General features: G+C 43.5%; 3 protein-coding genes across 5 annotated transcripts; 2 read left to right on the top strand and 1 right to left on the bottom strand.

Annotated features, from left to right (window-relative positions):
- The first annotated feature begins 1412 nt into the window (after nucleotides 1–1412).
- Nucleotides 1413–5518, top strand: dhrs7ca (dehydrogenase/reductase (SDR family) member 7Ca). 3 transcript variants are annotated; one of them, XM_076752726.1, is made up of 8 exons: nucleotides 1413–1520; nucleotides 2864–2943; nucleotides 3577–3742; nucleotides 3855–3967; nucleotides 4067–4277; nucleotides 4397–4489; nucleotides 4581–4730; nucleotides 4943–5518. In XM_076752726.1, exons 2-8 carry the CDS (start codon nucleotides 2890–2892, stop codon nucleotides 5146–5148), a joined length of 993 nt encoding a protein of 330 aa, XP_076608841.1. In that variant the 5' UTR covers nucleotides 1413–1520; nucleotides 2864–2889; the 3' UTR covers nucleotides 5149–5518. The 3 variants fall into 3 exon arrangements, with proteins under 3 accessions (XP_076608841.1, XP_076608842.1, XP_076608843.1); XM_076752727.1 differs by lacking the exon at nucleotides 2864–2943; XM_076752728.1 differs by lacking the exons at nucleotides 1413–1520; nucleotides 2864–2943 and adding an exon at nucleotides 2961–3035.
- A 159-nt stretch (nucleotides 5519–5677) lies between these two features.
- Nucleotides 5678–7208, top strand: LOC143334164 (protein NATD1-like). Its single transcript, XM_076752729.1, has 3 exons — nucleotides 5678–5886; nucleotides 6565–6683; nucleotides 6767–7208. The coding sequence occupies exons 1-3, from the start codon at nucleotides 5745–5747 to the stop codon at nucleotides 6881–6883; spliced, it is 378 nt and encodes a 125-aa protein (XP_076608844.1). The 5' UTR covers nucleotides 5678–5744; the 3' UTR covers nucleotides 6884–7208.
- A 437-nt stretch (nucleotides 7209–7645) lies between these two features.
- Nucleotides 7646–15052, bottom strand: LOC143334309 (germ cell-specific gene 1-like protein). The gene is made up of 5 exons (XM_076753056.1): nucleotides 14355–15052; nucleotides 13767–13814; nucleotides 13193–13345; nucleotides 10050–10161; nucleotides 7646–9462 (listed from the first exon to the last, which is right to left on the bottom strand). Exons 1-5 carry the CDS (start codon nucleotides 14656–14658, stop codon nucleotides 9159–9161), a joined length of 921 nt encoding a protein of 306 aa, XP_076609171.1. The 5' UTR covers nucleotides 14659–15052; the 3' UTR covers nucleotides 7646–9158.
- Between the last annotated feature and the right edge of the window lie 2032 nt (nucleotides 15053–17084).

The following is a 17084-nucleotide window of genomic DNA, read 5'->3' as shown; positions in this document are numbered from 1 at the left end:
GTGACGCTGACTAATTTATATACCTTGATTAACAGAATTTTCGAGCCTTTAATTTGGTTTCTCACACACACACACACACACACACACACACACACACACACACACACACACACACAGATCTACTAATCAGCAGGATCGGGTTTCGGGTATTTATATATTTATATTGAGCATCAAGTTCTTCTAAAGTTCTTAGAAACTATTGACTAGCTTTAAACTTGTGATTGAATAAATCAGGTTACACCACTGAAACTTAAGAAAAGTCTTTGCTGGTCAAGACTAACGAATATCTCTGTTGCTAGGAGACATCTGTGGCGCTGTCCAATCAAGGTCAACCAGCTACGTAAACAGGAAGTCAGTGTAGCATCACAAGTTAGCATAACTTCCAAATATTACAGATTTAAAGGTGAAAATTGTTAATGTCAGTATTACTTTCTTTAATAATGTATTCATGCACGGTGAAAAGTGTTTTTCAGAGTAAGCAGTATTCATACAGTTATAATAATGAGCAGGAAATGTCCTTTATGCTAACTTAACTGACATGATTTACTCATCCAGCTGATTCTATTAGCCTACTGTTATTAGCATGAGGTTTGATAATTTGAAGTATGTTGTGTTTTTGTTGTGAAGTGTAATCTAATATGTTGAAGATTTATTCATTTATCAAGTTTCAGCTCAGATACGTGGACTGTACTCCATAATACCTCTTCACTCTAAACAGGTCGTATATTAGCATGCTAACATTACACAGTATGTCCTACATCATGCAGAATCACACATCATCAAGTCCTTTCCATTATCGGGGGAGTAGGGACATCACAAGGTCGACGTCTTATCGTCACCTTCAGACACTCAGAGTCTGTTCACGTTCAGGCCAATGCACAAATCAAAGCCTCCTTCATGTCCATAAATTTCTCAGTATGTAGTATTCAACTACATAAATTTCTCAGTATTCAACAGTATTTTCACACTATGGTATTACTAATTGTACTTACGTGTAGTATTCGAAAAATGTGTGAAAATTAAAATTTTTAAAATGTGGTGATTCTCAGCTGACTTCATAGACACCCTCTATGATTATTCTTATCAGATTTATGGACATTTATTCGCAGTGGACGCCCGAGATAATGATATCCTCAGGAAATTACATAAATTGATTATTTATTAAAATACTGACTCTGATTCAGCTTCTCTTCTTAAATCTTTATGTATAATTATTCTTGGTAATGTACAGTATGTCAGGAATGTCGCCTAAAGGCAGCCAATGCACAGACGTCTGTTCTCTGGCCTGCAGCCCCCCTCTCTGTCACTCTAAACATAACATGTTGACAACATGCATTGGAAAATAACTGACTCAGCTGTGCTGCTATTAAAAGAGCTCAAATCCCAAAGTATTGCTCTGGCAGGGCGGCCGGCTGCCATGTCGGAGGAGTTGTGTGAGTGAGCTGCTGAGGCGTGCAGCTCCGGCTCCTCAGGAGAGGAATAAATCCAGAGTCCAGACCCCTGCAGGAGCCCGAGAAGAAGTAAGTGCTGGCTGCTAATTCATTTCCTGCTGTATCCAGGTCAGTCAGCAATGACCAGTTCGCTTTAATCTGTCAGTTACTCGTGCAAAGTGCAAGTAAACCAGCTGCAGGACTCGATGTGTTACTTTGTGTTCATCTTTTTACTTTACAGAATAAACAGCTCAGTTTTTTGATTGTGTTTATGTATCTGACTGTGTTGTGGAATAATGTGGCTACGACTCTGTGACACTGAGCCTTTGTGAGAGATACAGTTTCTATTTCTGGGGCAGTTTATATTTAGAAGACCCTTCCCGGACAAACAGCCGGTGCTCGGCATGTCCAACCAAAGCCAAAAGGTTATCTCCAAACTCCCAGACGGACAAAACTAGAAGTTCAGAAGATGTTAGCGCTGCTCTTCATAACCTGATTAAAAGGTTTGGCCTTGTCGAGAGGTTTCTAACAGATTACACTTTCTGTGAAGGACATACTGTCTTATGAGAGACCGACACGATTGTGAGACAGCGGGCCCCTGAGCTCAGACAGAGGCCCCACAGCCCTCCAACATGGCAGCAAGAGCCCAAAACTTTGCATTTCTTCGTGTTCATTTTACCTTGCTTTGAGGTCATTTTGTGTCTTTGTTTTGTGTCATTTGGCATTTCTTTGTGGTTGTTTTTTGTCTCTTTGTCATCATTTTATGCAATGCTTCTGAAAGATTGCTCTGTGTAAACACAAGATTGTCTCTCCAGCTGCTTATGAAAGACACTCTGTAACTGAAGTCACGGACAGATTATGGGACAACATGACTTTTTAGTTGTGTCTTTGTAGTCGTTTTAAGTGTCTTTGTGGTTGTGGGACTGTTTTTCTAACAAGAAACGTTAACAGACACTTCAGACAGAGGCTCTGGTCCAAGCCCAGGGGCCCAGGAGGAGATATAATCACATTCACAGGTCATAAAATTGTAAGTGTGATCTGAAAGATGAAAAGAAAGTTGCAACGTTTAAAAATCTGGATTTAGAAATTCAAACTTAAGAGTTTTATCCTTGTAAAAACTGTTCGATGTAAGCAAAAGTTTGACTTCAGAGATTTTGAACATGTGAATTTCTGACACTGTTTTAACATGAAAGTCTGGAAATTTACAGCTCAGAACAATTCAAACCAGCATCAACGGCCAAATCTCAGTTAAATCATGAAACACTGACTGTCTGTGTACTCGAAGTATCCAAATATCAAAGTATACAAAGTATATGTTTTTCCAGTCGACACAAATGTCACACAGACACATTCCTGATGTTGTGTTTATCATTTACTTTTGGTTCCTGATGTCAGAACGTGGTTAAAACGTGTCTTCTCTGTTTTTATTTCAGAGCTGTAAGAATAGTTAGATGTAAAAATGCTTGTAGAGGATGAGATGGAGTCCAATGTTACGGAGCCGGAGAGCTTTTGGGTATGAAACGCTCCATTTTCATGAAGATCATGTTCACTACATCCTGAACGATCTTCAGCATCACATTCCATCTCATCTTCATCATCAGAAAAGTAATTTCCCATCTAAAAAGTATGTTTGAATCCTCGAACATGCTTTTACAACACAAACATGTTCGCTAACCACGACGTCCACGATGACGACGCCAAGCTTTTTTTTAAAGGAACAGTTCAAAATTTTGAGAAATTCGCTTTAGATTTAGATGTGGAGATTAGCAGCACTGTAACGTCTGTGCAGTAAACATGACGCTACAGCCAGAAGCCAGTTAGCGTAGCTTAGCATAAAGGCTGTTTTTACACTTTGCTTGTGTTCAGATTAACAAAGAGAGCTATAACGTTTCTGCACTTTAGAGGTGTCTCCTGTTTCCTGTCTCTATGCTAAGCTAAGCTAACCAGCTGCAGGCTGAGGCTTTATATTTAATGGATGGATAAAGATGGACATCAATCTTCTCATCTAACTTGGAGCTGGAGAGTTAATAAGTGAATTTCCCAGAATGTGGAACTACGATATTTCATGTGGATATTTCAGGAGCTACAAAGATGCAGTTTCCTGTTTTATTTCAGCATATTTAACATAAAAATCTTTATCCTCCAGGAGATGGACCCCGTGTGGACCACCACTGTCCTCCTGGTGCCATGTGTGGTGGTGCTGACAGCTGGACTTTTCTACCTCTACGGTGCCGCGATCAGCCTGTTCTCCAAAACATCAGTACGCAATAAGGTGGTGCTCATAACCGATGCTTTATCTGGACTGGGGAAAGGTAACGTGAGCATGCTTTGCTGTTAAAGCAGAAGTTACTCTCTGGTACGATCCGTCTTCCATTTGTCATCCTTATGTCTTGTTATTTCTTCTTTTTTTATTTGTGGATGAAGAGTGTGCAGGTGTGTTTCACAAAGGGGGGGCGAGGCTGATCCTCTGTGGGAAGAACTGGGACAAACTGGAGCAGCTCGCTGATGACTTGTCAAACGCCTCAGACCCCACTGTGGTAAGTCCACCAGCGCTGGTTCACATGTGTCTGAGTAAATGTACTCAGTTACTTTCCACCTCTGCAGACCTCCTCCTCATCCCCGTTTCTCCTCCTCAGACCTTTCCTCCTAAACTTGTGCTGCTGGATTTCGGAGACATGGACAGCATGCCGGAGGCGATTGCAGAGGTCCTGGAGTGTTACGGCTGCCTGGACATCCTCATCCTCAACAGCAGCATGAAGGTCAAGGCGCCGGCGCAGAGCGTGTCTCTGGAGATGGACAAGTTACTAATGGACAACAACTACTTTGGGCCGGCCACTCTGGCCAAAGGTAGACGAGGGGAACTCAGAGAAGCAGATTTCAGAGTGCAGACGTTTGATGGCGTTGTCACATTTCTTCTCTCGCCTGCTTCTTCTTGCTTTGCAGTGTGTTGAACATTTGTGTTGCAGGTGTTCTGCCCTCCATGATCTCCAGGAGAACCGGTCACCTGCTGCTGGTCAACAGCATCCAGGGGAAACTGGCTGTGCCTTTCCGCACCACGTGTGAGTTCAGGGGTTAATGAAGAGGAGTGTGATGCTCCTTTAAAGCAGAGAGCAGTGACATTCAGGTGTGTTACTCTGCGTATTTTTCCAGATGCGGCCTCTAAACATGCAGTTCAGGCCTTCTTCGACTGCCTGAGAGCTGAAGTGGAAGAATACGGCATCTCCGTCAGCACCATCAACCACACCTTCATCAGCCCCTCCTCATCTGACAGCACGGCAGCCTCCAAATCCATCTGGTCATGTACGTAAAATCAAAGGAAACCAGGAAAAGGCTCGCAGAGCACCAGGGGCCCCAGATGCCCCGGAGGCCCCCAGAGGCCACAGGTTTACACTGTTTCCAACAGTATAATGTGTAAAGATGTAAAGTGTGAACTTTGGTTGAGTTTGAAGCTTTCAGACTATGTTTTCAGATAGTTTAACGCCTATTCTGTCTGTCCTCTCTGCTCTTTGCAGTGTTGTACACTAAGAAACCACTCGGCGTTTCTCCAGATGAAGCGGCGATGGAGATCGTGAAGACTCTGAACAATAAGAGGAGAGAGGTGGTCATTGCTCCCTCGCTGCCCAAAGTGGCCATCTACGCCCGCTCCTTCTTCCCTAACGTGTTCTTCGCTGTGATGGCTGCGGGAGTGAACCACGCCGCCGCCTCAGAGAAGATGTAGTGGAAATGACAGCGAGGTCTGCGAATGTTTGCCATCCATACAGGCCATCTAAAAATGAGATTATAATCTGTTGTTTGTGTGGATTAATGTTTGGAAATCTTATGAGATACAAATCAAGATGTGAACCTCCAGACTGCATTTAAACCTTTTGGTCTTAAATGTAATGAACAAGGTGTGCACAGAGCATTAGGCCTTCAAAGAACAGGCCATCTCGAGCTGTGATGGCGTCCAAAGGACACCTCATTTGTGTAACTGGACACAGTTTTCCATCATTTATCCATCAGAAAAAATTGTCTTTTGTATGTTTTACAGGTAAACACACACAAAACGATCATCTGTAGCCTTTGTCCAAACTGTTCATATAAAGTAATTTGTGCAAATAAATGTTAAAATGTCTTTTCACGTCATTAAATCGTGGTTTCTGCTCATATTGTGTTTCGGTTGAGCAGTGAAAGACGTTCATTATGTCCTGCAGAGGTCAAACAAAGGTCATGAAATGTTAATTATTGTTTTGTGTGCGTGTTGCGCCCCCCGGTGGACGGTCTGTACTATTACTGCTGCACGCGGGTTAGAGTTACGTGTCTTTTCATGTAAAAATGTCCTTTAAAATACTTCCCAGACTCACTGCGCTGTCTCTCAGAGTGAACTCCTTCAGTTCGTTGAGCTCCAGCTGCAGTTTAATGGTGGAACATGACCGACAGAACCTGCGCTTCACCGTCACACCGGGCAGCGCGGCTGGTAAGTGGGGAGAGCCGGGGCTGACGCTCCGGTGCGGGTGGAGCTCCTGAAGGGAGTCCGGCGTCCACTCGCGGCCTCCTGACACACACAACTCTATCTGATGGATTCATTTACCGTCAGAAATCACAGCCGTGTCGTTGCTTTTGCTTAAACAATGACAGTGTCCTTCTCTTACTTAAGGAGACCGCTCAGCGAAACTCCGTTAAAAAATCGTGGAATTTAAGGTTCTTTTGCTCAAAAGCAAAGGTTGAACGTCCGACACGAATGTCTTGCACTTGATACGACTTGTTTCTCAGCCTCTGACAGTTCGGCATATATATTATCAACAAAATTAACATTTTAGTACATTTTTGGCTAATTGAGCACAACTCGCAGTTGTAGCATAATAAAGGTGTTTTTGGAAGGAGAATCTCTATGAACGCAATTACAGTTACATGTCCGCCAGTTAAAACGAAACGTGGTGATTGCACCTTCATTAGAAAACAAAAGTTAATTCACTCAATTCTGGAATAATTGAAAGCAAACAGGTGATTTTATGTTTGATCTGCTCGTTGTCTGTGGTTCCCTCAGCAGCTGTCACATGTTCTCCACATCTGTAAACCACCACAGTGTCATACCCCCTTTAGGATCCAAGTAATTTTAACTTTGGTGTGAAGTCTTGGTGTCCTCTGTCCACAGGGTCCCATGACTGTGCGGTGCTGCACTACAGATTCATCGGAGACAAGGAGGTGGACCTCATGTCCACCTATGTACCAGAGACATTCAGGGGGCAAGGTGTCGCTGCTCTGCTGTCAAAGGTAAGAATTCAACCTGTCAGGCACTGTAGGCGTGAGAAAAGTCAACTGTTATGTTTTTATGTATTGTGATGCTCCTTCTACAGGCTGCCATGGACTTCCTGGTTGAAGAAAAGCTCAAGGCTCATGTCTCCTGTTGGTATATAAAGAAATATATTGAGGAGCACCCACGACAGCATTATAAAGACCTTGTTATCACTTGACTGCGGCCTGTTTGCAGCCTGGGACACCACATCAAACCAACTACAACCTCATATACCTTCATGCACAGGACTATGGAGGCCAGATAGAGCATGTAAAGCTGCTGGATCTGCACAACCTGCAGCAACATGGTCAAGAATATTCAGTATTCTACTGTGGATTTGTCTGAATTTCACATTAGAGAAAGACACAGTAAAGTTCCTCAAACTTCCTGATGGAATTCAGGAGTCGAAAATGAAGTCACTTCACAACACTGAATCAGATTGCAGTTTTTGTAAATTTGTGTGTGTAATCTGCCTTAAAGAAGAATAAATCTGAAGAAGAATGAACTCTGTGGGCTTGTCACTAACATTAGCTTCTGCAGGAAGGTCTGGTGTCGGTCTCATGGCCGCTCCAGGTGGCAGCAAAGCTGGTGAAGCAGGTAGATGATGGTTTGTCCGTACCTGCGTGGGCCTGTATGCTGTTAGCATTGGCTAAAGATGCATGTATGAGTTTGAACCAGCAGGTAGCTCTGCAGTCGGTGCTGCATCAATGTATCACAAAATAATAAGTGAAGGCTAAAAATGACAAAAATCACAGTTTCTTGCCACCTAATGAGATTGTTCTGCCACCAAGGCGGCAGAAATAACTCAACAGGTCGTCTGCAGAGTCGAATGGAAGAACAAAGGAGATCAGCAGCTGCAGGAGAAGCATGGAGCTGAACACGAATCAGGGTTTAACTGAGTCCAGCAGAGTTTCTGAAAACTACATTCTGAGGATGAATCGTATTTTATTTTGCATCTTCGTCACATCTTCAAAGACAGTTGTGCTCTATGATCAAATGATACAGAAATGCATTCTGTGCTGTGCAGGAGGTGCAGAGACATCCTGCCTCCTGATCACAGCCGGTGAATCATATTTCATTCCAATAGATGTCAGTCTTACTCCATTATACACATTTCCCTTCACTCCTATTTTGGCTGAGTACTGTCAACGTTTGATTTATGTCTCAAATTAGAAAATGTCCAACATCCATTACAGCAATAAGAAGCCATCAGAAAGCGTCAGTGCCACATAAATCAAAGACAGCAGCTTAAACAGTCAGAACAGATTTAAAACAAGGATAAAAGCGGCGAAATGAATCCAACAAGAGCAGCCCGAATATGAGCTGTTAGATTTCAAAAATCAAATAAATGCACCATCAAAAGAGTGAAGAAAAGCCTTTTAACAGCATGTTTGCAGACGTTTTGCAGATGCATAATACTGTAAACTTGCCTGCCAAGCTGTGATCATCAATACAGCACAAGCTCCGTCTGATCTTCTATGAGCTTTATGATGCACAGCGAGGAAAAATCAGCTCATCCATCTGCTCCTGATCAACAGACATGATTACAACGCTCACAGACAAGATGGACTTTCTGTTGATAAGAATAATCTCTGATGGTATTCATGGACGGATCATGAGACAATGAGCCCCACGAGGCACAAACAGCTGCAGCTGCATCGTTTATGGTCATTTTGTTCGTGTCTTTGTTGACGTTTTGTGCGTCTTTGTGGTCATTTTATGTGTCTTTGTGGCCATTTTTGTGAGTCGTTGTTGTCATTTTGTGTGTCTTTTTTGTCATTTTGCATCTCTTTGTGGTCATTTTGTGTCTTTTTCTTGATTGTGTTTGTCTTTGTGGTCGTTTTGCGTCTCTTTGTGGCTATTTTGACAGTCAGTAGTTGTTTTGTGTCTATTTGTAGTCGTTTGACTTTCCAATAAGAAATCTGTCAGGTCTGATGCATCCAGTCAGTCAGGTTTGATGTTCTCACTGTGATCATTTTCTGGGTCAGTCCAAACCAATGTCTGTCTCGCTGAGTAGGTGATTGACCCTCGTCCCCGAGAACAGATAAGTGAAATTTTGAAGCAACTTGAGATAAAAAAAGGCCAGTTCAGCAAAAGATCTCCTTACTTGAAACACAAAGGATCTGTGCAGCTGCAGCAGCAGCAGCCTGCACATCCTGCAGCCTGGCACAGATTAGTGTGAGGACGTTGAAATTGCAGCCCTCTTCCCTTCCTCCCATGAATAATATCGCATGGACAGAATTTGATGAACTGCATGTTCCATCAAAGCCGACCATGTCACATTATTTCCAGAAAAAGAATCTGGGCTTCCCAGACACACATGTGATGTGTCGCAAGGAACAACACGAATAAATATTCTCCTGTATTAGAAATGTTAATCCAAAAACAAGAGTCAATCCAGGTCCAGGAAATCAGCCTGAAAACTGTTCCAGTGGGGCACGGGGACTCCATTTTCAGCAATATGCCTCTACTTGTTGTTCTGGTACATTGTCCATTTCGACCACATAGGTCGTCCCCGTGGACGGTTTGTGGCCGTTGACCGGCAGTTCCAGCTGTGCCTCGGCATCAGCGGGCACAGCAGTCAAGTACATGTCCCACATCTGCTCTGGGAGGTCCAGCTCCATCATCTTCTGCTTGATCATCAGGCTCTTCTCGATGTTCCGCCGCTTGTATTTAAACTCTATGATGGTCTTTGTGTACCTGTTGAGCGCCGTCACTGCAGAGCCCATACAGGTGCCAAAAGAGCCCCACGCTAAGCTGAGAAGAGGTTTGAAAACAGCATGAAGTCACAATGCTTTTTATTAAGAGTCGATCACTGAACTGCTGGTTTTACGTTTCTGGTCTGGAATCTGAATCTGAATCAAAATACAAGTTTTCACCAAAGTATGTTATGTCAATAGCAGTGGATGTTGCTAACACTGTACATTATATTATAAAACTGGTCAGATACATTATTTCCAACAACTTTAATGATTAAAGATGTCTACAACACATTTCAGAGGACCCATTGAACTATCAAGTTTGATTTTCACTCATAAAGTGGAAGCTTGTTAGCCTAGCTTGCAAATGCTAGCACTTGCTGAGTCATCTGCTGCTCGTGTTAGCTAGCGTTAGCTGTTTCTCTTTCATGGTCCCAACTGTGCTGAAGGCAAATGACCAGACTGTGAAAACTCACAGCTGGGGTCAATTATTCTTTTTTGTTAATGACACTTTTAACCGAATAAGTACACAAAACACCACGGATATAGATTCATGCTGCTTTCTTAGGAGGAGGAATTTTAGTTCATTTCGGCTTTAATCAGCCCTGACGCCACATTTTTTCAGTAGACATAAAAAGCACTTACACGTAAGACCAGCTGTAGTCCCAGGTCTTGGGCCTCCAGTCTTCTGGCCCCATAGCGACAGCCAGCTGGAATATGGTGGTAAACATCATGTGGGCCACCATCCCACAAAGGCCTGAGAACAAGAGCAAACCATGCAGTAATAAGCACATCTGAAAATATCTGAGTATTTCATATTTTCAACCTACAATGAGGTTATCATCCGCTTTAAAGCCCCTCGAGGCAAACTGTGGTTTGTGATACTGGTCTATCTAATTGCATTGAGAAAACAACCTGCTGCTGTTTGATTATCACCTGATAAGAGTTTCATATACTGCCTTCACTCCATCTAAGTGTGCTTTCCTGCCCTTATTGCTACACTTAGCACACCTGAGCTCACCTGTCCACACCTGTTTGAGATGAGGGGTCTGATCCCACATGCAACAGACAACAAAGAGGACCGGGCAGCAATGCTTTTCTTCCATATATGAGCTGAATTAAATGCACTGGTTGTGGTTTTCTTTGAAATAAGCATTAAATGAAGTTTAATAACGAAGACCACTTTCTGCACCCCCCCCCCCCCCAAACCCCCTTCTTCTACTATCCTCTTTCTCTCTCTCTTGTCTCCCATCTCAGAACCACCAGGGGCCTTAACTGAAACCCAAGAACATCAGAAGAGACAGCTGCCCCACCCCGAGTCTCTACCGTCTCCGGCTTCCTCTCGTCACCTAACCATCAGTCGACAATCAATCAAACATTGCACCATCCATTCCTTCGTTCCCTCGTTCCATCCCCTTTCCCTTTCATCCTCTTTAATCTCACCCCCTCCTCCCTTCATCCCTCGACCCTCATCCCTTCATCCCTCACCCCTTCATCCATCACCCCTCGACCCTCATCCCTCCATCTCTCGACCCTCTTCCTTTCATCCCTCCTTTCATCATCCCCGCTCTCCCTCATCCCAGTGACATATTAAATGATTGTAAAATTTGTATCTCTGTGGTGTGGTCTGGAAAAAAGTTGATTTGGGAAACTAGGATTTACTCTCCTTTAAGCTCTGGTTTGGTCTCCACCAACTCCTGAAAAACACATCTGGCTCTGCTTTTTGGTGCTGGGCAGGTGGTGAGCAGAGGTTTTATCAGAGAAACCGGGTTTATTATGACAGCGAGAGTGAACCATAACCGTAAATCTGCAAAACAATGACCTCTGACATAATTCACATTAAACAAAGTCATTTCATTCATTTAAAAACGACCGGTGCAGCTTAACACTGACTAACTTAACTGTCTTAGCATTCGCTGATGCTAAAAGATCAGCTGATTATACTGAGCTACAGATTTTTACAGTGTGGACACCAGACGGTTAAGTCACCCGGGTATAAACATAAATGAAGTGCACTGGTTGTAGTTGTGCTCACAGTGAATCTGTGATTCGGTTTGTTCATGTTTAAACTGAAAACAATCTTTTCCTTTTTATCTGCAGCTCCTGAGCAAAGTTGAGATATTCAGACTGAATGTCACCTCCTGTCTGCTGAGGTGAACTGGCCTCTCTGTTATCTCAGTGCCGGATCCTGGCCCCCTCTCATCCAGCAGTCTGCCTCTCCACAGCTGCTTTTCTTGGGATTAACTCATAACAACAGGGGGGGATGGGAGCCAGGGGATGGGGTAGTAGAGGGGGGTGGGAGGGAGCTCCTCTGGGCAGGTCTTGGCACAGCCCAAAACCGCTGCCCCGGCTCCAATCCGATTAGTCCACAAACCAGCAAATCCTCGGAGGAAGCGAGTGGACGCGGCACAGTTAGCTGCTCTGGATGCTCACTAGTGCCGACTGACCGTCAGCCATCAGCCAGCCTGACCTGCTGCCCTGCTGCTTCTCTTACAGCAAAGATGTCTTCACTTAAAATACACGTCACATTACAGACTTCACAACGTAGCGGATATAAGTCTTTATCAATGTATTTGTCGACAACTGCAACTCCTCCCGTGGCCACAATGTACTAAAACACAGCTGTAATAATATTTTCTAATATTTACAATGATGCTTTGTTCCCTTAGTAACCTGGTGTTCCTCCAGTTGGATAACTGAAGCAGCTTCTACAGTATTTATACATACATATGTGTACATATACACTACGGAAACTTTGTGCTGCTTTCCCGTATGCAAGATGAAGTTCAAACAGACCGAAATGTTGTAAAGCAAGACAGCTATCTCAGCATTTTTTGTTCTAAACAGGAATCCCAGTGAGTTAATCCAGATTTATGGCAGTTTAAACTGGCATTACAGGACACGCTGTCCTGCTGTGGTTTCACCCCTTCAACTGGTTCAGTCCAGCTGGATTCAGCTGAGTGATCCCAGTCGGCATCGCTCAGAGTAAAAAAACTCAGAAGAGTTTTCAGATGCAGAGCGGGGAGAAGCTGAAGGACTTCACAGGTCAAGTAGATAATCAGCAAAGATCGTGTATGGAGGCTTGAGCGTGCAAATTCTGACGTGATAAATGACGTTAACATTATTAATTAATTCAGATAAAACACAGATTTCCCCTTTGTGTTGCTCTAAGTATTCTAGCGCAGCATCGTCTTTGCCTGAATGGGCTCATTACTGCCCCCTGAGGCCGGAGGATGGAAAAAGACCTTGTACTTGACAGCAAGCAACACAAAGGTGGGATTTGTGTTTGATCATTTAAGTGTTTTCAAACAGTATTTTTCAGTTTTATGGAGAAAAAACTTAAAGGATGAAGACAAACTGGTTGTTTTCACAAATGCTAACTGAACCACCTGATGCTTGTCTACGGGACCTTCCAGGACCCAGACAGGGCTAAAGGATTCTTACAGAGTAACACTTTACGTATGTCATCAGGCGAACATGCTGATAATTGATAACTCGTGTCTTCTGCACTGTGATTCAGTTGGACTCCACCAGAGAAGCTGCAGGTCTCTCGCTCCACCCACTGAGGTTCACATCAACCAGTGAGATTATTTCTGCCTCCAGAGCAGCATGGCCTCAAAGCAATGTTTGTTTAACTGGACTGGGATTTCTATGTGTAGCGGCTTTATCACGGCAGGGGGAGGTCGGCCTCAGCCGCTGTCATTCAAAACAAGTGGATTCACCCATGCCAGTGTAAATCCTGCTGTTAACGCATCGCAGTGATGTAGAGAACAGAGCAGAGCGGTTACCTGACAGGGCAGTGCACATGGCAGCGAAGGCACTGAGCTTCAGTTTGTTCATGATGCTAAAGCAGGGGCACTGCTCCAGGGTCATCAGAGCCCCGCCGGTGAAGAGCAGGGTGAGGTACAGGCTCTCAGCCACGATACACAACCACAAGACCCCTAGAAAACAGAGGGAGGGAGGTAGAACTGAGCTGTGCTGTCCTTTAATACCACGGCCCTGATGAATAATCCCACTTGTCTGAAAGCAGAGATGCATGTGGGTAAAACAGGTCTGCTCCTTTTAGATCTGGAGGTCTGAATCTGATGGTCCAAGACTGGACAGATTTGTGAAATCAGGGCAGCGGCTGCCGGGCTGATACTACTGATACTCGTTCATAGCATGCAAGGTTTGCAAAAGTGAGATCTGACAGTGCAAGTATAGATTTTTAACAATCAAAACTCGTTTATTCTAATAAAGTAATAATTGACTGGTGGTAGTGCAGCAACACGTCCTTCTCAACAATGTTACCCCTGTTCAGGAAAGAATCACAGTTTCTCTGTCTCATAATTTAAAATGTCAAAGTTCCATCATTGTACGAACCTCTTTCATGTTCTGGTGCAATCTCTGAGAAGTCCCGGCAGTCAAACCCTGTGATCACAAGAAGAAACACAGTGTTGAGTTATTGTTGTAGAAAGAACTGACACTAACACTTATTTTACAGGTTTGTTATTTCCCAATAATTTCCCAGAATGTTAACTTGAAGAAACTTTGTAATGTGCTATTATTTATGGAGACAATAGGCCTTTCCTTGAAAGTCTTGATCCATCAGCCCCAGCAGCAGCGATTTCCTGCTCAAAGCATTAACGATCTGTAAAGAGCACCTTCTACGTCCTCCTTACCCCACATGCATGGTATTCTTTTATTCAGTCCAAAAAAAACACATAAAAAATGACGCAGGTGTCCAAAGAATTGTGCAAATGGACTAGTTGTACACATCTGCACTTTCAACTGGATTTCTCACCTTGTCTCTACATGACGTGCAAATAAAGTTATCTCAATGTAAATGAAGCAGCAGTGTATAGACGGGGGTTGACAGTTTTAACCTTCAGATTGAAAAAGAGTCTGATTTTTGTGTCGTCCGTCATCACTTCCTGTTTTCGGACACCTCGCTGAAGCTGTCAGGCTTACCGTTCATGTCGGCGGCCTGCTCGCAGGAGAAAAAAATGCCCGTGTGGAACTTCCTCAGCAGAAACTTCTCCTCTCCCGTCTCAAAGATGTACTGGACCAGCCGGCTGTCGTTGATGTTGGAGCTGTTGAAGCGGATGCAGAACCACTGCTTCACCTTCACCGGCGGTCCTGTGCAGAAGGGTTTGGCCACCTTCCTGGTCCCCTCACACCAGTAGCTGGTGGTCACGGCTGATAAGGCAAAAGCAAACGCCACAAAGTTGAGGGTGAGAGCCAGAGAAGCCCGCCGCCCGTGCCCTAGCCTCATGGTCGAGGCCAGGCCAGAGGAGATGAAATGAAAAGGCAACTAATCCTGGCTTTTGATATGTAGCCACCGTGTTTCGCCTCCCAGCAGATCTATCAAATCTTCATAATCTTGTTGCGTTTGAGGCTTCTTGGGTGAGAATTCTGTACATCCCTCCGCCGGCTCTAATGATGTGCTGCCACCTCGATTAAAGGATTCATTCTGTCCACCTCCACAGAAACCCATGGCAGTCCACTGACTCTTCGCTTTCCTCTGCTTCATTTGAACTCTTTCACTCTTCGCTCTCTGCTGCTCATCCAACCCCATCGCTCCTCCCCTTCTACAAATCTTTGCCTGCCATATTATCCATTACAAATGGCAAATTATATTCCAGACTTCCTGTGAGCATATTAATAAAAAAAAGATTACCAAGAGCACAGATTATAATTCAGGATGACTTTCCTCTTTTACATTGATTTTTCTACATTTCATGCCAAAGCGTATCTCAAAGTAACTGCAGCCACAGACAAAAGATCAAGTGCCTGTTTTACAGTTGCTGACATAATGTGGACCTGATATCTCGTATGTAAATCCATCCATAATGTGTGTGTGTGTGTGTGTGTGTGTGTGTGTGTGTGTGTGTGTGTGTGTGTGTGCATGCAGGGCAAATCTCTTCCATAGCTGCTGATGTGTGACGCATCACACAAATGAAGACATATTACTAGCAGAGATACATGAAGGAGATAACAGACGTCAGGGGAAAACATCTGCTGCCTTCACTCTCAATAATTTTCCATCACTTCATCAGTCTCAATAATATTCAGTTGCTCAGACTTTCACTGTCACATTTGGCAAATCCTTGTCATTTTCAAAGCTGAAATGTGGAGGTGAGATCTGTAATTTCATCACCAGCATTGGATGGCGTTGTCTGAGATTTTATTTGGGTCAAGCGGACGAGCAAATAAATGATCTGTTGACACTTGTGTAATAAGACAGTGCTTCCTTCAGGATAAATCTGATGGTTAACAGGACTGGACATAAAGAGTCTTCAGCCAGGCCACCAGCTCTGTGAGGCTACACTTGGGAACAGTGATGCTTTGAGCTAAATGCTAACGTCATCATGCTAACATGCTCACATGGCAATCTTAACGTGCTGCATTCCAGCACCTGCACTACTATTTAGGATGCCAGAGTAAGATTTAGTATGTCTCAACACATGGGCAAATGCAGAATGTCAAAAATACCAGGATGTCAACTGCATCTGGTTGCATTTTGCAGAATACAAAGCATGCTTTTTGGCTATTCTGACCCACAGTCCCCTGCACAGCCGATCATATGTCGCCTGAAGCAGCGAGAGCAGGGTTCATAAGTAAAGTGGCACTCATTTCAAATGACATACTTTCATGGCTACCCATTATCAACAGACGTTATCTCAGGATACTTTTCGTATAGTGCAGCAACAGTTCCCATCATGAACAAGCAGGTGGCAACAGTGGCAAGAAAAACTCCAATGTAACAAGAAGAAAGCATAAGCAGAACCTGGCCCCTCAGTCTCTGCAGTACTTCCTGTTTACTGCTAAGTGTTAGTATGAAAACAGACCAAATGAAGCTGGTGAACATGATGAACATTATACCTGCTAAACATGTTAGCATGTTTAACATTTAGTTCACATATAGCTCAAAGCAGCGCTGCAAAGTACAGTCTCACAGAGCTGCTAGCATGGCTGCAGTCTTATTTCATAACATGTAGGCTTGGAAATAGACAACCTGGAGGTAGAACTTGTCCTTGTCATGTCTTCTGAGCCAAATCCAAAATACACAGAGTAAAAAGGTTAGAGGAGTCACGCAAACTCAAACATCAAAGCTTAAAGAGATACAGGATTATTCTGATTTAAGTCCTACAGTTAGAGCCATGTGTACCAACTATGTTAAACTCATGCAGGTGCAAACCCCAACCATGATCCACTATGGTCCGCTATGGTCCATTATGGTCCAAAGAGTTTTTAAATGAAGTTGTACACTTGTACCGACAGTAGCTGTATATAGAATATCATGAATATATGTTTATGTAGTCGATCGAGACAGAAAAAGAAAGTTGTTTTTCTTGACTGTGCATCTTTATGTGTTCAAAACTGATCTCACAAAACTCCCAAAACAGCAGCTGATAAGTAGAAAAGTGTTCACATCCATAAATGTTGATTCATTGTTTAGTAAAAGCATCTTTAAAGCTGACAGCAGGACTTTGAGCCCAGTTACTCCCCTGAATACAAAGAGATTATTCTGAACATTAGCTTCCATGTAATCAAAATGTAAACACAGGACAAATATTACAGTGATGAAGCAGTAAGCCTGTTGTACAGTGAATATTTCCTGGACTCATCCCTTTTTACATAATAAACACCTGCCAGGGGAAACTCATTTTGACAGAGAAGGGCATTGTATTATCAGAG

This window comes from Chaetodon auriga, chromosome 16, assembly GCF_051107435.1.
Source record: "Chaetodon auriga isolate fChaAug3 chromosome 16, fChaAug3.hap1, whole genome shotgun sequence".
Lineage (NCBI taxonomy): Eukaryota > Metazoa > Chordata > Actinopteri > Chaetodontiformes > Chaetodontidae > Chaetodon > Chaetodon auriga.
Note: the sequence above shows the minus strand (reverse complement) of the source record. Positions and strands in the feature narration are given on the sequence as shown.